At 42.4% G+C, this 22,430-nt stretch overlaps 2 protein-coding genes across 3 annotated transcripts; one reads left to right on the top strand and one right to left on the bottom strand.

Moving 5' to 3' along the window:
* Positions 1 to 4,808: 4,808 nt before the first annotated feature.
* Positions 4,809 to 7,245, bottom strand: PHOSPHO2 (phosphatase, orphan 2). 2 transcript variants are annotated; one of them, XM_024208130.1, is made up of 3 exons: positions 7,158 to 7,245; positions 6,063 to 6,214; positions 4,809 to 5,776 (listed from the first exon to the last, which is right to left on the bottom strand). In XM_024208130.1, the coding sequence occupies exon 3, from the start codon at positions 5,752 to 5,754 to the stop codon at positions 5,029 to 5,031; it is 726 nt and encodes a 241-aa protein (XP_024063898.1). In that variant the 5' UTR covers positions 5,755 to 5,776; positions 6,063 to 6,214; positions 7,158 to 7,245; the 3' UTR covers positions 4,809 to 5,028. The 2 variants fall into 2 exon arrangements, with proteins under 2 accessions (XP_024063898.1, XP_024063981.1); XM_024208213.1 differs by lacking the exon at positions 6,063 to 6,214 and having other exon boundaries at positions 7,158 to 7,239.
* On the top strand, positions 5,842 to 22,385 carry CCDC173 (coiled-coil domain containing 173). Its single transcript, XM_024198426.1, is given in 11 exon segments — positions 5,842 to 5,969; positions 7,101 to 7,441; positions 7,444 to 7,548; positions 9,124 to 9,350; positions 10,716 to 10,889; positions 10,994 to 11,187; positions 14,059 to 14,215; positions 18,519 to 18,658; positions 19,298 to 19,490; positions 21,160 to 21,324; positions 21,765 to 22,385. Coding segments are annotated over 11 exon segments (2,187 nt in total). The 3' UTR covers positions 22,128 to 22,385.
* Positions 22,386 to 22,430: the final 45 nt, after the last annotated feature.

Raw genomic sequence — 22,430 nt, 5'->3', positions numbered from 1 at the left:
AAAAACTGATGGGTGTGGATGTTTAAGCCCTTTTTGATGCAGGGTGACAGAAATTCAGGTTCTTAGAACTTTAAAACTACAGTCACTAAGTATACTAGGGTCTATTTGCTCCTTTATGGGAGCTGGGCATAATGGGAACAATGAGTTTGGTGATGCACCAATGGTCAGGAATAGTCATGTAGAAGTTAAATTATTTGAAATATTTGATTAAAGTATTAACAGTTAAGTGTAAATATATTTAATGTAAACAATTTCATAATTATTTTTGCATTATTGAATGCATTAAGGGATAGATTGTGCAAAAATTACTCACATTTGTGAGCACTTATTCACACAAATATCCCCACCACATGAAATCTTGGCCCCACTGACTTCAATGAAACTATTTGTGGGAGTAAATGCCCACCACTGTAAGAATTGAAAAATCTAGCGCTGTGTTTATTGTATTCCATAAATACCCATACTTTCTCATTATGCTACAACAGTGGCACAATATTTTCTATGGTTGCATATTATGTTTTCATCCATGATCCCAGCCTCCATCACCCACTTATTAAATATTCAAACAAGCACCTGCAAGCTTTCTCCCACGTTACCCCTTGCCTTTGGAAGGAGCGCCTTATAAACATCCGCAAAACTAACTAACTCTCTTCAGCGGTGATTACTATAAAAAACTTGACAACAGATAGGCTGCTGATGTGCTGAGATCAGTTGCTCATGCTGACCAATACTGTCTCAATGTTTTCTTGTATGTACTCCCCCATCTGTCTTATATTTAGATTGTATTGTGTTTTATACAGCGCATATTATAATGAGGTCCTGGTCCATGACTGAGGCTCCGATGCGCTACAATACAAATCATATTTTATTCTAACCAGAAGCCACTTTTCTATAACAATGAAAATCCCAGGGGAAACACTTTCACATCACCAATTCTCCAGTCCTTTTAGATTATTTGTTAATTATGGGCTATGTTTTGCAGAAAGTTAAGCAGCAGTTTACATCAACCTGTAGAAATTGACTGGTTTGACAGAGAGGCCTTCAGCATCACTGCTATCATAGAGGGTCTGTCAATTTTATATTTTAAACCAGGGGTGGCCAACCTGTGGCTCCAGAGCCACATGCAGCTCTTCAGAAGTTAATATGTGGCTCCTTGCATAGGCACCGACTCCGAGGCTGAAACTGCAGGCGCCAACTTTCCAATGTGCTGGGGGATGCTCACTGCTCAACCCCTGGCTCTGCCACAGGCCCTGCCCCCACTCCAACCCTTCCCGCCCCCTCCCTTGAGCCTGCCGTGCCCTCACTCCTCCCCCCCCCAGAGCCTCCTGCATGCCATGAAACAGCTGATCGGGAGGTGTGGGGAGGGGGAGGGAGAGGGAGGCGCTGATCGGCGGGCAGGAAGCGCTGGGAGCGGGGGGGGGGGTGAGCTGATGGGGGGCTGCTGACATATTTCTGTGGCTCTTTGGCAATGTACATTGGTAAATTCTGGCTCCTTCTCGGCTCAGGTTGGCCACCCCTGTTTTAAACTCTGTGTTCACAGCTCAGCCATTCTCACATTTTACTCAACCCAGCATCCAGAAAATTCACGTATGAAGCACTTACCATGAACTGAAAATAAAGTGAATCATTACTCACATTTTTGAGTCTACTGTTAGAACTGACCATCTTTCTAAAAAATGACATGATAGCAGAATAGAAGGGATTATAAACCAGCTTTCAGTTGCTACAATAAACACCCTTCATTAATATTTAATAATTATTCTCACTTTTCCTACCAGCATAAGGTCTTTCAGTAATTTACAGCAAGACTTTTCTTTTTCATTGTACCAGGGGACTTAATTTATTCAGTTATTTGTAGTAACAAATTATTTGCATGCCTGTCCATCAGCTAGGTAGGGAGCAAGTGTGTATTTAACACATTTAGGTTAGTTTTGTTGAAACTTCAGAAGAGGTGAGCTGCTGTAAGGGCAAATAAGCAGGTAACTGTATCAGTACCTTGGGACACACCAAAAAAGAGTGCTAGGCTCAATTGATTAGTCTGGAGATTCAAGTGTATTCTTGCATTTTACATACCGAATTGCATGCTATTAAGTGTGGGTAACATGCATTTTTTTGTTTGTTTGAGGAATAAATATGCCTATGAACTAAATCACATAGGCATGTTGTGTTTTATTTCATAAAACCTTTGTGTTTTTGTCACTACATCACTTTTGTGGTTGGAGAAAAACCCGATAATACCCTATTCTGAAGAGGGCAGATCTAGTCCACAAATAACAGCATGTATGATCATCCTGCACTAATAGTTATACCATATTCCAATCCACTGTGAAATTCGGATATGTATAATATACATATACACATTTTTGTTTAAACAAAACACTGCCAGTAACTGAAAAAGGGGTCAAGAACATTAAATGTTTAGGTGTTCAACCCTTCACAGACTTGTCCTCCTATCTTCTTTCTCTGCTCCCCTCCCACTCCGCTTGTCTCCAATCAGCTATTTTTTCACTTCTTTCATTCAGGAGCTATTATGAACAGTTTGATATATGTGACCTGTTGCCCCTCCCTCCTACCACCACACTTATAGTTTGCTGTATTCTAGCATTTTTCAAACAGATCCCAGAGACTTTTACAAGGGAAGGCAAGTATTATTCTCCCCTTTAACAGAGATGACACAGGAGGTAAGTGGCATAGTTACTCTACCAGAATGCAGATCTGCCTCCTAGCCCCTTACCCTATACACCAGACCATGCTATCTCTCTCAAAGTATTTATAAATATGATGGAACTCACTAGATTACCAAATGTTTTCCCTTGCTTGGTCTGCACTGACGTCCTGCTTCTGCTTGGGTACATTAAGTTCAGAATGCAAAATAAAAAAATCTCTCCTTTTGTAGTGGAGATGCACTTTTCATCCATAGTGACTTGGCACTCTAAACATAAATATCTACAATCTAAATAAAACTGGATATGAATCTAGGCTCCAACTTGGACTCCTTCAGCTGGGAGTTCAGTCTACTTACACAAAACTATTTTTAAAGACTACTTATTTTGTACTTTTTATGGGACATTAAAGGACTGTAGTTTAGGCCCATAATTTATCTTCAGTGAGATTTAAAAACAATCTGATTTTTTTAGTCTTCCATTATACGTACTCCTGGCATAGGTTCATTCTACTGCTGCAGAGCTGCAAGCAGTCAGCAGAGGGAGCACAAGTTAACTAACCAGTTATTACCCAAACTTCTAGACTCTACAAAAGATTTTGATAAATAGTGAAGATGGAAATTACAGACTGCTGTCAGACTGTAAAGGGGCAGGATTCTTCCCTCCACTTACACTGGCAATAAGGAACAAATTGAGGCAGAAAGTGGGCCAAGAGTTCATGTGAAACTGAACAGAAACTCCACTGTTTGGAGGCCTCATGGTGAAGATAGAGAAGCCACCAGAGTCAGCAGGTTCCCATGCCATCAAGAGCAAAAGTACATGGCAGAGTCACATGTCAAAACTGGAGGTCTGGTCCAGCATTTACTTCCTATAGTGGGAGTAAAGTGGTGATAGTCAATGGCTTGGGAAACTTTGTATTGTCAAGAGGAGGCCCTGGGTTCTGTGGAGCAGGGTTTCTGCTCCTGCACTAGCGGATAAGGGACAGAGATCTGCATCTTTAGAAGTAGATATAACAGATTCTTGAACTACCTCTGGATCTGTGGGCAATAGCCCCAGTCCCTCCCACAAGGCAGCCAATACTACTTCACAGATTGGGGCCTCAGGGATTTTTGGGCAAGTAAGCTATCCTCTTTTACACCTTTTTCCATACTCAGCATTGATTGAGCCTAAGTATGTGGATGAGAGAGGTGGAGAGTGAGAAGAGAATTACAGTGTGCAAGATAGAAGGCGGCAAACCCTCTATAGCAACAGTTGTGATTTAATTACTCTTATATTTCTGAAGAGGTGACAGCAATCATGGATAGTGAAAAACAAATAGAATCCATGACTAAAAATAATTTCCTGTGGAGTGGCTCCCTATTCACATGTGTTGCATCATGTTTCTGAATGAGAAATGAAGAGGACTCTTGTTCCCATGCACATTACTCCTTAAGGAAACAAAGGAGATTCCTTTGAGTGACAAAAGGCACTCCCACCCATAGGCTTTGGGCATTTGAGCTCCAGTAAGTATGCCTCGAAAGGCAATTTAACATATTGCACAAACACACACACATATTACTCTTGTTAGACAGACATTAATGTTTAGATTCAGGAATGGTGTCCCTAGCCTCTGTTTGCCAGAAGCTGGGAATGGGTGACAGAGGATGGATCACCCTCTGGGGCACCTATCATTGGCCACTGTCAGAAGGGCGAGATGGACCTTTGGTCTGACCTAGTATGGCCGTTCTTACGTTCTTAAAGCCAACAAAAACTATTAGAAAACTTGCTTTGCTTAGTAAAATATTTAGTAGTTATTTTAATGTGTCTCTTTAAACCAAATATACAAGACAAACATTTATTTACATATTAAAATATTTTTGCTGCTTTAACAAATAAACAAAACCAACAGTGGCAGTACCTTGCTTTTAGTGCCTAATATAAATCTTATACATATAGAAGAACCCTCCATTAAAAGCCATTATTCTGTGCACTAACCCTGCCTCTACCCCTAAATATCTGACCAGAAGTAATTTGCACAAACTGGTAAAGTCAAGATTTGAAAAAAAAAAAAAAAAAATTGTAATAAATTATCCTCTTTCCTGCCTTTCTCCCTGCTCCCTTCCCCCTGTGCGCCCCCTCCCCCCCCATTTACATGAATGGAAAAAGCTCATACTAAGTAATTTTCCATTAATAAATAATCTGTTTCAACATGCTCACTTTCCCACTACAGTAAAGAGTAAACACAATACTTTATAGCCTGTATTTCAATGCCTTAGTTTCAGATAATAGCATCCCAACATTGTAATTGTGTGCTTTGAGACAGATATGGTTACCATTATTCACTCCACACAAGATAAAACACCTTTACCCATCTCTATAGTTTGAGTTACTCCTTTATAAGTAATTTCAAATGAGACAGAATTTCAATACCCGATGACCAAACTAGAACAGAAGACTGTACAGGATCAAGATCCTCAGACATCTGAGAAATCATTTTCTCTAATGTGTATCCTTGTCTGGCCATAGCAATATCATCCTTCTTTAAAGAAGTTACTGGACAGAGATCATTCCCACCATCACCTACATATATAATTTTTGTATATTTTACTCCTTGCTGTAACTTTTTATCTACAAATTCTTCTAACACTTTTCTTTTGCAGAGGTTTTTAGGGCACTTTGCACAATGATGAGTGTGAAAATTCTGCACAGTAAGATAACCAGCGCCACTGAAAGTTGCAGGATTTGTAAACACTTCATCAAGCACTTCATGAAAGTTAGCAGCTTTTAAAATCCAGTCAATAAATACTGTATTAGAATCTGAAATTATTATGCAATCAAAGAAATCTTTGTTCTTGCCAATAAAATCTAAAAGATCTCTCATTCCTGTAGTGAAAGGAATTGTTGTCATAGTTCTTTTCATCTCATCTTCTCTTACTCCACTGTCTCCCAAATATCTAAAGACCCTGCTCATGTATTCTGTCCAATGTCCTTTTTGATAGGAGTTTCTTAGTTTGTTAGGCAGTTTTTCCTCAGGAGCACACTTCACAATCCAGGTGTCACTGTTTTCATCTATGACCGTACAGTCAAAGTCAAAAACCAGCAGAAACTTCATAGTTGTTAGTTAAGAATATATTCTGAAAAAAAGAGAAATAGTTTGTTTATATAAACAGACACTTCTACTAAGTATTGAATTCCTACCATGACCTCCTGCTTGGAAAAGTGCAATTCTGCAAGAAAAAAGTCAGCAAGACAAATGTATAAACGTAGAGAGCTGTTTATGAGTGCTACAGCTGTCAGAAACGTTGTGCTCAAGCAAGCAGATGATCTGTAAAGGTCAAAATTCTAATTCACTATCCAACTACATTTTTAATTAGATAGTATAAAAAGTATCTGAAACAACATAATTATATTGTTACTCACTAGTCTTCGCTGACACAAGCTCAATCTTGCATTCCTTGGACAGCATCATTTAAACAGCCAGGTGGCACTTCAGTTCTAAATTTTGCCAAAGCAACCCTCACAGCTTAAATTCTTCAGCTTGCAGACAGGAGATGGAAGCTTTTTATGAAAACCTTGAGAGAGACATTTGGAGATGCTGCTGTTGCTAGGAGTTTAACCCGTTTTCTCTCCCCCCACAAACTTAAAAAAACCCAACAACTAGTAACAATATTCAAGCAGCCACCTTGACTCAAAAATCAAGAAAGCAAATAATACTGGTGGTGAATATTAGTGTTGACTTGCTATGGGGAGATTTGTAGGTGACTGTGGTCCTGCAGCATTAGAGTTTATGGACCAGCCCTGAATTCCCTGGAGAAGGAAACACCTCACCCTTTCTTTAGTGCAGTTCTAGGCACATATTTTGTTTATCTTAGTAATAACTTCGTTCATCACCTTTTCTTCATTCAGAAAGAAGCCAGGCAAGTCGTCACTGGTTGTTAACAATATTTAAGCTACAGCTCTAACTCTCTCTAGTCTCAGCCCCTGTAACTCTATAAAGGACACTTGACACAGATGGAGAGAGGACCGTCCAGCATTAGACAATATCACTCTTTTGGAAACTGCACCCTCCACCCCCCAAACAAAGCAGACCCCCCCCCACCACCACCGCATGACACAGGAGCAGAGGGAGCACAAAGCAGGAGATCGGGGTTTTCAGCTGCGCTCTGGGGAGCGGCGGAGCAGCTACACCGAAGGGATGGGGCAGCCAGCAGCACGCCGCGAGGCGGCCCGGAGGAGAGGCTGGCGCTAACGGAACGGGGCGGCGGGGAGCCGAGCCAGGCCAGGCCGGAGCAGGCCAAGCAGGGACTCTCTCAGGAGCCGGGCAGGCCGTTGGCATGGTGGCCCAGTGACCGGGGGAGCCCGGCGGGGGGGGGGGGGGGGGGGGCGGCGGCAGCGCTGTGCTAGCGCTGGACGCGGCGTCCCGGCCTGGCAAGGCCTCAGAGAGGCGCGTTCCGACAGGAGCCCGGGCGAGCTCGCGGCAGCAGCCGGGAATACTCGGCCGCGCGGAGCGCTCACCCTCAGCCTCCGGGCGCGGCAGGTCCGGCCCGAGCGGGGACAGGAACCACAAGCGGAACGAGGGGACGATCCGGGCCCGAGGGTCACGGGCAGGGCGGACACTACACCGGCGTCGAGGGGAGGCGCCCGACTGGGGCAGGCGCTGCGGCAACTCCGGTCCTCCAGCTCTGACACTGAGCCGGCCCGCTTCCGGCTCCGCCCCGCTAAGGCACGTGACCCCCCTCTCCGCCAGTCGCGCCGTCTGTCTCCCTCCGCCTTTCGGTTGCCTGGTAACCGCGGTACACGAGCGAGCCTGGCGCCGCGCTGCCCCGGCTGCAGAGGGTCATGGACGCGGCCGCCAGGCCCGAGGCGCTCTATGGGAGGCGCAAAGGCCAGAACCTGAAGCCCACGCGTGAGTGACACGAGGGTGCCGGAGCTACGCGGAGACCAGGCTGGGGCGACACGCGCGTGGCGGGGGACGGTGCTGGAGTGGGGGGCGACAGGGCTGCCCAGAGGATTCAGGGGGTCTGGGGCAAAGCAATTTTGGGGGCCCTTCCATAAAAAAAAGTTGCAATACTATAGAATACTATATTCTCAGGGGGGCCCCCTGTGGGGTCTGGGCAAATTGCCCCACTTGCCCCCCCCCCGGTGGCCCTGGGGGGCGAGGCCGTGCACCTCCCAGCCGTGTGGTGTCATGCCCGGCCCCATGGGGCCCACCCCCCACCTGGTGCACGACCAGGCGAGCCTGTGCCACCGCCTGGGATGGGTCGGTATGCAGGAAACACCCCCTGGCTAATGCACCACACAACCCCGGGCCCGGGGTTCCTTCCTTGAGTGTAACTGGCTTGTAACCGCGGCAGCACGCTGAGGTTTCATGGTCAGCCGAGGGAGGGGAGCCTGACCAGTAAAGCAGTTACGTGGGGGTGAAGAACAGGGGTGGCCATTGCAGTGAGGGACATTTGAGGTGAATGGTGCCTACATGTGTGACATGGTGGTGCCCAGACAGATGGGGGATGTGGTGCCCAAACACGGAGCTGACATGCCAGGCACAAGGAAGGGCTCATGTTCTGGCATCACAGAAGAGTGCAGGAAAAATCCATTCCCTTGTTGGGTTACCCTTTAAGAAAACTGGCAACAGAGATTGTAAACAAAGAACAAACAGACATAAGATATCACTCTCAGAGAAAGCAGTATCTCACATAGTAAAAATCTTCGATCTTAAATCCCCTCACAGCTCTGGTTCCATGCAGACATGCAAATAGATTTCTAGGGCCTGTTTCTCCTCTCACAAGGGTATACATAGGAGTAACCCAACTGAAATTAATGGAGTTACAGGTATATGAAACTATTGTGGGAGTAGAGTCAGGCCACTTATATAAAGATGCAGCCTGTGATAGACAATCTTGGCTGCATACAGTATTCTACTGTTGACACTTGGGTTGTGCAAATCCCCTTGTTTAGAGGTGGAAGACCAGGCCCAGTGCACCAGCCAAAGGGCAATTAGCAGAGAAGCAATTTTATCTAAAAGTAGGTTTTAATTTTAAACATCATTGTCAGAACAGGTAAAAGTTGTCCCCTTTTTTAGATTTGTCATGCAGTACTCTTACAAACCAGATGGGCAAAGTTTTCTAAGAGAATTTAACTTTACTCAAATATCTGTTTTTTTAAAGCAGTAATGACTAACATGAAGGACATTTCCTGAAAATTAATGACTGGCAGGAGGAGTTGAGGGCCTGAAAAGTACAGGAAAGCAAGACACATTGGTCTGTCAAGTAACATGAGGCTCTGGATCTGAGGGTTAGTTCTGACTGTGCTCCTGTTCCTGGATACTAGAATTACATTACATTGTAGAATCAAACTAATATGATGCTTTACTGTCAGCGCTGGGTAGGAGTCCAAATCTTGGTGTGGGTTCGAACCCAGGATTTTCTGGCCAGAAGTGCTACAAACTGAGTGAACTCATTCTTTTGTTCTTTCTTTCACATAGCAGCAAATGGTTTGGAAGAATATAATGCTCCAGATAGTATTTTTCTTCCAAATGGAGTAGATCTTCGCCAGGTTACTGTTCTGCCAAAGGCAGAATGGGTAAGAATTCGAGACAGTGTTGACAGTGCAGCTAGAGAAGCAGCACGGATTCATGCAGAGAGGAAAGAACGGAAAGATATGCACTTACGTTCCAAAGCAGTTGTGAAAAACTGGCCCAACACCATTGCAGTAAGTGAAATGTACATTTGGAAATTGGAGGGTTACTTTTCATATACATTAGATTAGATCGGCCTCCCTCCCCCAGTGTAGACCAGGCCTTAGAGTGAACTCTTCCCCTCCCTTCTCCATGTACCAACACATACACACACAAACACACTTCCTAACAAGAGTTTCACTATAACTACTTTTTGGTGGCCCTGCCTACTAATTCTCCTGCTTAGGAACATCATAGCTTCTTCCCTCTTCACTCCAGAGAAGTATCAGGAAATTCCAGCAGCTAAAGAGAGAGGGCAGCAGTGCTGCATGCAGCAGCGCATTAGACCTGCCCATGTCATGTCATGGATAAGTTTAAAACAGGATCATAGAGAGAAGGAGCAAGTAAGAGGTGTGAAGGGAAGGTCTCCATCTTCCCTGCTGACTGCCAATGGAGCCACTTGCCCACCAGGCCTCCAGTCTTTCCCTTCTCCCTACAGGATTATTGTTCAAAATATTTCAGTGGGCAAGTCTAGAGCTTCCAAATTACACATCTTAGTTATTGCAGCTCAGGTAATTACATTCTGCCTACCTAAATTTACCCTGTAATTTCAATTGGCTATATTATTATTTACTATCGTCTGTATTGCAGTAGTATCCAAAATGTGGATCTGAGAAACAACCATGTCTGCCCCCATAGCATACAGTCTAATAAAACATACAACAGAAAGGCTGGGGAGAGGGAGAAGACATACAACAAAATGTTGTTGTTGTACTGGCCCCCTGTCTCAACTACTGTGCTGCCTACCCCTAACTAGTTGGCAGTCTTGTAGGCATTGTGGTAGAAGTGAATGTTGGTGAGGGATTTGAAGGCAGTTCAGTTTAGAAAGTGTGTTCCAAATGCAAGAGGTGGCATGGAAAAAAGCACAAAGCCTGTTGTGGGAGAAGCAGACAAATGTATTGTCAAGGCTGTCGTAATTAACGGAGCAGAAATCCTTGCTCATTCTGTTCTTTACTTCCTGTCCTAAACTACCACGTAGTGCAGTGCTGTTAAACAGCTGCTGCTTATTATCTCAGAGATGGCTGCACATCAGTGGTCATTGAAGTGATCCTTATCCTTTATCCAGTGGTGTGAAGCTTATTATAACTACTCATAAAACACTTTGGGATCTGCATATGAAATATGCTTTCTAACAGCAAAGCATTTTTATCATACCTTTAACTTTCTAATAGATATTTAAAACACAGGACAGCAGCACAAAAAGTGTTTGATAGTTCACATTAGGTATGAGTAGGTATAATCAACTTCTTGCTGATTTGGTCTTTTGAAGAAGTTGTAAATTTTTGAGCCAGTTCTTTTCAGTGTTATCTGTAATGGAAATGAGTTTTATCTGCATTTAGGGCCAGGCACAGAGGAAACTTAAAGCCAGAAAATTGCGAGAAGAAAAGGAGGAAGAAGAAAGAAAACTACTTGATCTGGAGGAAGCACAGTTTCAAGCAGCAAAGCGGAAGGAGGCCATAGAACAGGCCAAAACGTATCAATATTATCAGAATGAGAGAGTGAAAGGGTTACATGTTTGTAGATGGTTTATTGTCTTTAATTCAAATTGTATTGTTTCTTTGCACATAATTGAATGTGTAATAAAATAAACATGAAATGTTCCAATTCTGTTTTGTAGAAAGCACTTTTACTTACTGAGGTCCTAAAGGAAAGAGATGCTCAGATTGAATTTAAAAAGACAAAGCCAGATATTTACAAAAAAAAGGAAGAAGAAATGGAACGTGAGCGTGAAAAAGCTATTCTGAAAGAGCAGGAAAAGGCATATGAACGCTATATGAATCGACAGGCACTTTGCAGAGACCACCTGGAACAGTAAGTAAAACAGGGCTGTTTCTGACTAATAAAGATTATTGAGTTAAACTGTTTCTTTTTCAACAAATCTATTTTAATCAAGTTGTTAAAAGAAACCTAGTGTTCATCTGCTAAACAAATGAGTTACCAGGAATTTTTAACAGAAACAAAATGAGCTGTTGTTTTCTCAGTAGAGAGAAAGACCTATTAGATCATCCATTCCATCTTCTTAGCCATGCAGAATTCTACTGACATTACAGTTTCTAATATTTTGTCCAGTCCAGTTTTAAAAGCCCCACTGCTTCCTTGGGGAAGGAACTTATACTACATTCCTTGGGAGGCTATTCTACAATCAACAGATCTCGTTACCAGGAAATTTATATAATATATGGAGATATACCTATCTCATAGAGCTGGAAGGGACCTTGAAAGGTCATTGAGTCCAGCCCCCTGCCTTCACTAGCAGGACCAAGTACTGATTTTGCCCCAGATCCGTAAATGGCCCCCTCAAGGACTGAACTCAGGCCAATGCTCAAACCACTGATCTATCCCTCCCCAGATAGCATAAAAATTGCAACAAAATTTGGGACTCCATACTAATTCACTGAGCACATCTTCCATCCTGCATGCTTTAGTAAATTTTGCTAGAAGTATAATGTCATCTGGCCCAGCCCCACTCTCTGGAAGGATACCAGTCTTTTATGGAACCAATCGCTGGATCCCATGTGCTTCTAAGCTCCCTGGATCTTGGTAGTGACTAGACATTATTTCTAGCTCTGAGTTTCAAAGACACTCCCAGATGCAGACCCCATATCTAACAACTTTCTTTGGCAGTGCCCCCACCCTTCCAGCTAACCCTTTCAGGGACAACATGGCTGGCAAACAAGGAATACAGGCTTAGAAAAGGAATTTCTTAACCAACGGTACTTTACGCTCAAACAGCACTAGAGAGTTACAGGTCTTTGGGAAACAACAAATGATCCTGAATGCACTCCCCTCAAGTTGGATTTTACCCCTCCTCTGAATCCTGGGTTTGGTCAGCCTCCACAGGTTGGGCAGTCTTTCCTGCTTTCTCTCTCCATAACCCAGGTTGGCTGATCCCTGGAAGACAATCAGAGTTGATGGCCCTATATTGCTATGTGCCAGCTTCTCAGACTAACTAGGGATCATGCCCCTACTACAAAATGGATGCTTTAATCCATAATGGAGATTGCAATACAACATGAAGGTCACAGTCAAAAATGAAGCTTATATTACAAATTAGAGCCCCTGAAAATAAATGGCATTCACAAAACAAGGTGAAGTTCACAGATCTCCAGTCTGTCATAATAATTACTTAGCTTTCATTCAATAAATATAAAGTTAAGGATTTCATATTGAGTAAATGTACTTTAAGTTTCAAAAGACAAAAGCTCACTCTCTTCCTTCTTAGTATCTATATTTAGGTTCCCCTTGAAAAGTTTCTAAAATTACAATAATGGGAGTTACTGGACAGCTCAATAATTTTCACTATCGGGGTTAGATAATTTATGGTATTATTTGATCATCTCAGTCTTTTTACATATATTTTCTAAAATTAGGTCTGTTAATCCTCCTCCTGAGGACAGAGTGGATAAATTGCATGTGACCTTTTTTGGTTATGTATAGGGCTGTAAAAATTTTTTTTATTATTATTATTCAAAAATTCCGGCCACAGTTTGTTAAAGTTGCAGTGTTGTTGTGGTCAGTTCAACTACCTTAAAAATGTTAACAAAACAAAACAAAAATCCAAAATAATAAAAAGCCTTATTTGAGTAGCATTGCAACCCTGTGTGCCAGGTCAAAATGCCACTCACCCAAATTTGGCTCTGCCATCATGACAGAAGAGCAGCTGGGCCAAATTTGAGTGAGTGGTATTGTGACCCGGTGCACAGTGTCACAATGGCACTCAAATTTGTGGCAATTACAAAAACTTGTGGTGTGTGTTAAGTTTCAGTTTCTGCAACAAATTTCAGCCCATAATTTTCTTACAGCCTTAGTGATCCATTGTGAATGGAAGAACTCAAGGAAGTGAGGGAATATAATAATTAAAACTAAATGTAATTGTCAAAAGACATAAATTTTGTGATGAAACATCTAGATGTATGAATTGTGTTTTTTGTTTAATTGGTAGTTAACCACTTTCAGTAATGTGTACCAGATCTCTCAGTCATTCATGAGAATTAGCAAGGAATGTGCTGTGCTGGGCATGGATATCTAGTGGGAACATTGCTGCAAATAATCCTGGAAAGGAATTATCAGTGGTTCTGTCTCTTTCTTGAAATCATCTGAAATCCTACTCTAAGGAGCTGCTACTAAATTTAAATGTTGCAGTGCACAGATACATTATGAGGAAATCCTGCTCCATTCTTTGAATATAAAGGGTTTCTGGCAATGACACTAATGTAATTCTGCTGCAGAGGAGGTGGAGAGGATTTGTGGGGCATGAAAGGGGTATGCATCCTCTGCTTAATACAGAGCTTGGCTATGTATCAACTCCCAGAATACCATTGTGGTATATCTTCCTTTCCTTCCCACAGTGGAAGGAGCACATTAGGGCTGTGATGGTTACTGCAGTAGCTGCCTTTGTGAAATTCTGCTGCTGCCATGTGAGTTGGGGGAAAAGATTCCTTTCACAATTCCCAGAGTTACTACGTTCTCATTCTGTACTTGGGCCAAGCATTGGCCTGAGGATTTGGGCCAATGGCTTTAAAATGCATCACTTTGATTTTGAATTCTGACACTTTACTTGCCTTCAGTTCAGAGTATCAAATCTAATGTTGTTTAACTCTTAGAAATGTGTGATCCTTGTCCATTATGTACTGTGTACATTTTCTTACCTCTTTAGTATGACTATTTTATTTTATGCTTTAGAATAAAGGAACATAAGCACCAAGCAGAATTAGACAAATTAGAGGCAAAAAAAGAAGGCGAAGAGATTCAAAGACTGACCAAGTTATATGAATTGGAAGTGCAGAGAGAAAATGAAAAGAAACTGGAGGAAAAACTTGAACATAGGAGGATGCATTGTGTAAGTAACAGAAAAGCAGAAAGCCCAACATTTTTCAACTGGGATGCTTAAAGTTAGGGACTTTCATTCATATTTACATACTTAAATAAGTGGCCAGATTTTCAGAGTTGCTAAGCTCACACCTAACAGCTCTCACTGACAACAGTGGAAGCTGCTAGGTGATGTGCTCTTTTGAAAACCTGGCTCTTAGTGCTGATTTGCAGTTTGCCAAATGCATTGTGAGCAGGTGTCTTTCCTAGCCTGCTCTAAAACAAAGTCACACACTGCACAGAGTTGGCTTGGCTTTCACAATAAATACATTCATTAAATACATTTCAGCTGTTGCCTTATCCCCAGACCTGGCTCCTCCTGGGAACCTGCCTTAGGACTACTCAGTCAGTCTGTATTCTGAATCATTGTAAATCATCTCTCCAAAGAGCCTCTCCCATCACCTTTGTATCTGTGTAGGGTAAGGAGCCACTTGTCTCAGAGGAGCCCACTTAGCCTTTCTGAGCAGGATCCGTAGCAGAGTGAGGTGTTGCATCATCTATGTGCAAAATTACTAAAACCATATTGAGAATTAGCACCAACTGAACAGCTTCATAGTAATAGCTCTGATGGAATCATTTGCACATGCTATAGGCAGAGTCGGGTGGAAAGTAGTGACAAGTGCGTTAGGAGAGGCAAAGGAATGACTTAGGAAAAGCTGGAGGTCTCTAGTGCATGATCTTCATTACTGGCAACAGGCTGTCTAGGAGATTCATGTTTATAAAACTTTTACTCATGGGGACTGCAGGCAATAAATTTAATTATTGAAAAGCTGCACTCACCAGCAATTTTTCTCTCTCCTAGTAGTCAGGTCAGTGTAGAAAGTGATATCAGGCCTGTCTGGCTTGGCTCCACTCACTTGTAAAACATTTCCAAGTGAGATCTCTTCCACAGCTGAAACACAATGCAGGAGTGTCCTCTGCGGTTAGACCTGTGTTGTGACTCCATTCCCCACCTGGAGTGGCAATGCAGGATGGCTCCCCTCTCCTCCCAGAGAGAGAGGGGCATGGAGATCCATTTATTTTCCCCAGTCAGGAGCAGCAGAGACCTCCCTGCCCTTGGGAGCAGCCGGGTCCCCTTTCTGCCTAGAGAAGCGAAAGTGGCAGCAGTCAATACTTGGCTCAGCAACCAGGGTGTATGGACTTGGGGTTGGCCTGGTCTACAGCACTCTTCTCATCCTGTTACACAGAGTCCTTTGCTGAATGCAGCTGGCAGGTCCCCCAAAGCAGTGGATCTTGGAGTTAACACCCCATTGAGGTGCCTGGGGAAGTTCACACCTCTCAGAACTGTTGTTCCAGGCTGTTTGCAGACTCAGGCAGATATCCCTGCATTAGTTATACTAGAGTCATGTTTTCGAGCTTTTCTTTGCAACTAAAGTAAACTGAGATTCTCACCTTATCACATGAATCCAGGACTTGGGGCCCTATGCCTTAATCTGGCCCTGATGTAGATTATTGATGATATAGGGAAAACATTCCCCTTCTGAATTATGTGCATCTACTGCATAAGAAAAGTCCAGATAAGCCAATGCAGAGAAAGTTTCCCACACAGTTAGTTGGAATAGTGAAACTGACTACTAGGAGAAGAAAATCATCAGGCAAATGTCACAGTTCTCACAGCACCTGTATTTCCACTTTGTGGTCCAGCCAAGGGCACCCCACTGTCAGGTTTCTGGCTCCCCAGTTGTCATGTCTCTTGGGCAAGAGACACACATCTCACTCCCTTGTGACTGGGATATTTCCAGGCTGCACAGTTCACTGCCTACACTGTGTACTTCCCAGGAAATCAGACTGCCTAAGCAGGTCTGCTTTGCTTTTCTCTCAGAGGCTATATATAGCATAATTGTCCACCATGATAAGGTACTACCCACCTTTTCCTAAGTAACTACATTTATTTCTTAAGGTGAAAGCATTACAGAGAAAACATTAAAACAATAAAAGAACCTACACACATTAATAAGCTTATCAGAGATCATCCCAACTGCAACAAGGGCTGCGTTATGGGGTCAGTCCTTCAAGCCCCACATGGGGTTTTCAGTGGTTACAAATTCACAACACTGTCATGAATCTGTGAGTCATTCCTTTACACTGCCCGGGCCTTTGATCTGAGAATAGGTAATTCATAGACCATGGGTTTTTCTTCAGGTCATAGCTTCAAAAGTTTGGGTCTGGAGGTGGGAATTTTCATTCCCTTCTCCCATATATTTCCTATGAAACCCAATTAACTTTGTTTATCCCAAACATTCCTTCTTGTTTGGCCCATTTTTAAATGAGACCTTGGAAGCTCATGACACTTCCCAGGATTTATGTTAGTCATCCCCCCCCTTACATACAATCCCACAATAATACATAAACAGTTGCATTTTTAATAAAATGAACTCCTAAAATACTTAAACTTAATTCAGTAAGGTTTGTGCAGGATATTGCAGGAAATTGCCGTATCTGTCACAGCAAGTACAAATATCTCCTTGCAGCTAGTTGAGGTTGTCATTCCAACATTTGCCTGTGAGGAAGCTCTGAAGGAGCATTCAGTGTTGACTCAATATGTGGAGTCGCCTTTGTAATACCTGCTGGTGGAGCCTCTGATGTCACTTCTGGTAGTTGCCTTTAAAAAAGACGTTGAAATTCCTGCCTCTGGCTATAGCTACACTGCATCTTAATTCAACATTAATTATGTCGCCCAGGGATGTGAATTAGCCACCCCTCCAAGCAACATAATTTATGCCGATTTAAGTGCCGATGTAGCCCCCCTGCTCACTGGTGCTTGAGTAATTAAGCCGAGGGGAGAGCTCTCTCCCATCGGCTTAGAGTGGCTACATTAGAGAGTTTACAGTGGCGCAGCTGCATCGGTACAGCTGCGCCGCTATAAGCGCTTTAGTGTAGCCATAACCTCTGTTGTTTAAGGAAGAACTGCCAGTGGTTGATGGCTGCTGCTGGGGCCAGAGCTCCTGGAATTATAGTCCTGGCTGAAGGGGTTGCTGTGCTGTGTCTTACTGACAAAATAAATAGAGGCTTCCTTCCCCAGTTAGCTGAAGCTCTGTGGAGTACCTCCAGGATTATGCCAGGATGCCCTGAGAGAGAGAGAGGAGCTCCTGCTTAGAGGCTTTTTTTTTTTCCAACATGTTCTGAAGACCAGAAATCTCCTGCCATGCCTAAAAGGCAGAGTGATTTGGGATTTTCCCCCCAGGTGAGCAGAGCCTAGCTACTTCCCTTTACTAGCAGGTCTGACACTATTTCCTAGCTGCAAAAGCAGGGGGGAAAATCAATGTTGTAATGGCACACCTAGCTATGCAGGAGAATCATGCGACTCCTGACTGAACTGTAAGTATTGTCAAGGATGCATTTCACAAGTTACAGGCCAAGTTCTGCCCTTAAATTCACACACACACACAACTCATTGACTTCAAAAGGTCACAGACATTAAAGGGCAGAATTTGAATGTGCACAATACAGGAATTGTATCACCACTGAAATACAGCCACCTTTGGGACGAAACACTGGCAGCTGTTTAAGCCCAATGTCTCACATCAGTTTACGACAAAGTGAAAAATATAATATTGTCCCGTTGAAACTGTAGGGAGACTGACCCAATGTATGATGATGCACTGTAGGTCCAGTTTCATCATCCTCAGCATCATGCAAACTTCAGAAGGAAACTGTGAACCTGGGCAATAAGGTGGGACAGGAAATAGAACTGACTTTCCCCTGTAAAGTTTAGATTCAGATTCTGATTTGTGGTCTGTAGCTGGCAGAGGCCAGAAATGTCAGAGCCCAAGGGGTAGTGCACCCTGAGTCCATCTCCCCTTCACACCTGTGAAAAAGCCTTTCCACAGGTGCTCATTGACAAGAAGCAGGGAGGGCCTTTCCAGTGTAGCAGCTTGAAGTCAGGGGACATGAATCAAGTGGTTCAGGCCCCGTTGCTGGGTCAGTGAGCACCACGTACATGCATGGCATTGATAACTCCTGTTGCTGGCATGAATAGTGTGTGCATTAGAATATTGGTGCATATTAATGTTACTTTTGCAGCAACTTGTGGTAATTTGGCTCTCAGAATGTAAGGCAGTTCAGGGCTGGGCAAGAACAACAATCCTTTTCTAGAAGCTTCTCTCCTCCAGAATCTTGTTCTCCCCTGTTGCAGGCCTAGGGGTACCTCCATAATTTTACATAGTATGGTTTAAGTCTGTATCAGATTTTTTTTCTTCCTTTAAAAAGATTTAGCTACTTGTCTTAGTAAATATAATTGGACACTTTTTTTTTTTTTTTTTTTAATTTAAAAGGCGCATGTTGCTGACCAGGATATTCTTAAAGCTGTAGAGGAACAAAAACAAGAAGAGGAGAATGATAAAATTCGAGCTCACTTTAAAGCAAAACAAAATATGGCCAAACTGAGAAGAGAAAAAGAAGCTGAAATGAACAGGTGGGTCAAATGTTAAAGAATTAAATAAAGTGATAGATTCAGAATTATGTCTTTGTCATATGATTATGATAACATTCTAAAATCTTAAGTCCGCAAAAAAGATCTTACAGTATTACAGCATGGATCCCTGGACAAAAGTGCTTCAGGGTATTTGGAGGGTATGAAAGAGGAAAAGGTCTGAAAGGAGTTCCCCTTTCACTGGCCCTTTGTAGTCACAGATGATGTGCGGTGAGCTGGGTACTCACCTTGATCTTACTAGTCTTCAAGGCTTGTGGACTTAGCAGGAAAGTGGTTTATCTATTTAACATTGGGTAGGTCTACACTTACTTCCTGGTCCGGCGGTAAGCAATCGATCTTCTGGGATCGATTTATCGCATCTTGTCTAGACGCGATAAATCGATCCCGGATCGATCCCGGAAGTGCTCGCCGTCAACGCCGGTACTCCAGCTCAGCGAGAGGAGTACGCAGCATCGACAGGGGAGCCTGCCTGCCACGTCTGGACCCGCGGTAAGTTCGAACTAAGGTACTTCGATTTCAGCTACGTTATTAACGTAGCTGAAGTTGCGTACCTTAGTTCGAAGTGGGGGGTTAGTGTGGACCAGGCCATTGACATGTTGATTAATTGCTGTTCTGCTATAGGTTAATGCAGGAGCGTAGGGACATTATTACTAACCGTCTAGCTGCACAGATGAAACAGACATTTGAGAGGATAGATGAACGTGTTGCTAGGGATGTTGCAGAGAGAGAAGCTGAATGGGAAAAAGAGCTCAAAGAGAAAGAAGAAAAAACCAAAGCTGAATTGAAATCAATTGCAGAACACAGAGCCACTGTGGTAAGATACTTAAAGAAAAAGCTACATTAATGTGGTTGTATACAGTCATTCTTATACATATTTTTGGGACAAACAATAGTTTTTGCAATTCATTGTGGGAGATTCATATTGAACTTACTGTTCAATGCTTACATCTCACAATTAAAGTAAATAGCAAGTCTTTAGACAAAACGTTTAAGAACAGGCTGGTTGTGTGTCACAAACAACTAAAAGTGAAAGTATGTTATAACTGAGAATTGATGCAAATCTCTCTTAGTTTTAATATTCATTATTTCAAACAGAGTTTTTGGAGCTAGTACAACCAATATAATCACTTGGCACTTTTAGTGAGAAGGGCATACTGGCTAATAGCTGTAACCTAACTGCTTAGCTGATGCTCCTGCTCTCCTGAAAGCTCAGAATCAGTAGGGAATGAGGGCTGCTCTCCCTCAGGAGTTAGAGGCACCTTGGTCTGCCTGGTGAGGGAGATGGCCTTCAGACTGCTGGCTTCCATCCTACTTAATGAGGCAGAATAATCTGGCCCCTCACATTGTTCCTGCTTCTTCCATTTGCTCTTCTTCTGATCATTCCCCTGAACACCATCACTAGCACACCACTCAAGCAGTGTGAGGATTCAAGAGCTGTTCCTAAGGGACTAGCCTCTCAACGCTCAAGGGTGAGGACCCGAAGCACAGCTTATTCCAGGCAATTTGACTACAACCCACTAAAACTCATGGGCTTGACAAAGCTATGGCCTCTTACTGGGTGACGTGTTAATCACCAGGTTTAGTGAGCAAGTAAAGTATTAAAAATCCTTGGTCCTTGACTCCTTTAACTGCATAGTAAAGACCTCTCAACAGAGCATTAATGTGTAAGTGTATCATAGCTAAACAGGGCTGCCCAGAGGATTCAGGGGACCTGGGGCAAAGCAATTTTGGGGGCCCCTTCCATAAAAAAAAGTTGCAATACTATAGAATACTATATTCTCATGGGGGCCCCTGTGGGGCCCAGGGCAAATTGCCCCACTTGCCCCCCCCCGGGCTGCCCTGCAGCTAAATACATAGTGCAGGGTTTGCAACATTTTTCATGCTGTTAACCGCATTTCTGAACAGGTGAATAACCTCTCCTGTTTGCAACTGTGCAGCCAAAGTACTTCCTGCTTTGAATTTCATAACCTCTACAACAATTGCTTATGTGGAAAAGTAACATTAGAAAAGTAATGTTTTTTTAACCAACTTTCAATGGGAATTAGTATCTGAAAACAGTGGGGTAACCAGAACCATGTAACAAGATAGCTCTCTGGGGACCATCAGTAAGTGCTGTACAGGCCAGTTTGAAAATTGCTGTTATAATGAAATGAGCATTTTCAGGAAACACTGGGGGATTTTCCAAGCAACTCTGGTTGGCTATTGACAGGTGACTGACATTACATGGTTAATTAATCACCAATAAAATTAGGAAATATTGAGAAAAATTATGTAAAGCTTTGGAGTTGAGGGGAACCTCTCATAGGTGTGTGGAATTACTAGATTTTGGAAATGTTGTACTGATGTTTCACTGCTTCTTAATATTATGGGCCTTTGGTTTTTTAGTTTCTTTTGGCTGTAGAATGATAAAATATGCCTGAAAATATAGTTTTCAGATTTGTTGGTTAGCAAATTGAGTTAATTAATTTTTTTATAAAATATAGATAAAAATGAAAGGTGAGAGAGAGAAAGAGGCAATATTAGAGGGTAAAGAAAAGCTTCGTGAACTAATGGAAGCAGACCGCATCTATCTGGAAATGGAGAAAGACAAGAAACGAAGAAATCGCAATGAAAACATAAAAATGCAAAAGACTCAAATCCAGCAAATGGTAATCAGATAATGGATAAACTAGATAATGGATAATCAGATTGTCAGACATTTTACAAAGCTATTTCAGCGTACATCTTGGTCTGTGCTAATTGGCAACCATATGGGTAAGAATTAACTGAGAAGTCAAGACTTGAATGAATGACGTTGATTGAGGTACCCTGTCAGCTGCAGATAATGGTCTCTCTGAATCAGTATTCAGGGACATTGCTAGCACATGGCTGCTGCTCACTTTGTACCTATTCTCTGGACAAACGGAGAATGTCAGTTATTCATTTCTAACTAGAGTTAGACTGTGATTAACAAATAATTGTTTTTATCAGAAAGGTAGTTGCAGCCAATTATTAAAAAAATGTCACATAAGGACTTCCATGACTTTATGCTCTGTTAAGCTATTCTACCACAAATATTTAAGCTTTGTTATTCCCTTCCCCAAAACAGGCTGAAAAACGGGCAAAAGAACAGCATGAGAAACAAGCAGAATTGGACTATGAGGCCCAGAAAGAAGTTATTACTATTTGCAAGGAGCAGGAATTTCAAGAATATGCAAATCAAGTAATTGATTCAGAATCCAAGACAACCCGAAATATTTATCCTCTTCTCAAAGCAGCAAAGGAAGGCCATGGTGGCGGCCATGGACCAGTTTACAGAGAAAGAGGAGGAATAAGGCCTAGTTACCAAGCACGAGATATCAATGGCACTCAGCTACCTTCTTATAATTGTAACACCACTGAAGAAATAAAAGAGCTAAACACCAATGGTAACATCCAGCAAGCTAAGGGAAGACTAGGTTTTACATGGTAAAAATAGCTCTTTGGAGTCTTTACAAAAACAAGTCCAATAAATCGGTAAATGATCCATGTTGTATGAAACCCATGAAAGGAACTAGAAAAGCCATAAGTACTCCATGGAAAGTTGATAGGGATCCAAGTGTATTTTCCCAAACATTAAAAGTTGTATTTTACTAAAGTTACTATGTTAAATCAAATATACAGGTAGAATTGAATGATGTACTGTTTATAACCAGTGTAGAACCTTACTTTATATATAAGGTCATATTAAAAAAACAGAATATTTTGGTTTCATTTTTGTAAGTTTCAAGTTCAA

Source organism: Terrapene carolina, unplaced genomic scaffold (genome assembly GCF_002925995.2).
Source record: "Terrapene carolina triunguis isolate 2854851 unplaced genomic scaffold, T_m_triunguis-2.0 Scaffold62, whole genome shotgun sequence".
Taxonomy (NCBI): Eukaryota; Metazoa; Chordata; order Testudines; family Emydidae; genus Terrapene; species Terrapene triunguis.
The sequence above is the reverse complement of the archived record's forward strand: the minus strand, read 5'-3'. Positions and strand labels throughout refer to the sequence as shown.

What these genes read in the sequence shown, in the direction of transcription:
- PHOSPHO2 (XM_024208130.1), bottom strand. Translation starts at nt 5,754, where the DNA reads ATGAAGTTTCTGCTGGTTTTTGACTTTGACTGTACGGTCATAGATGAA.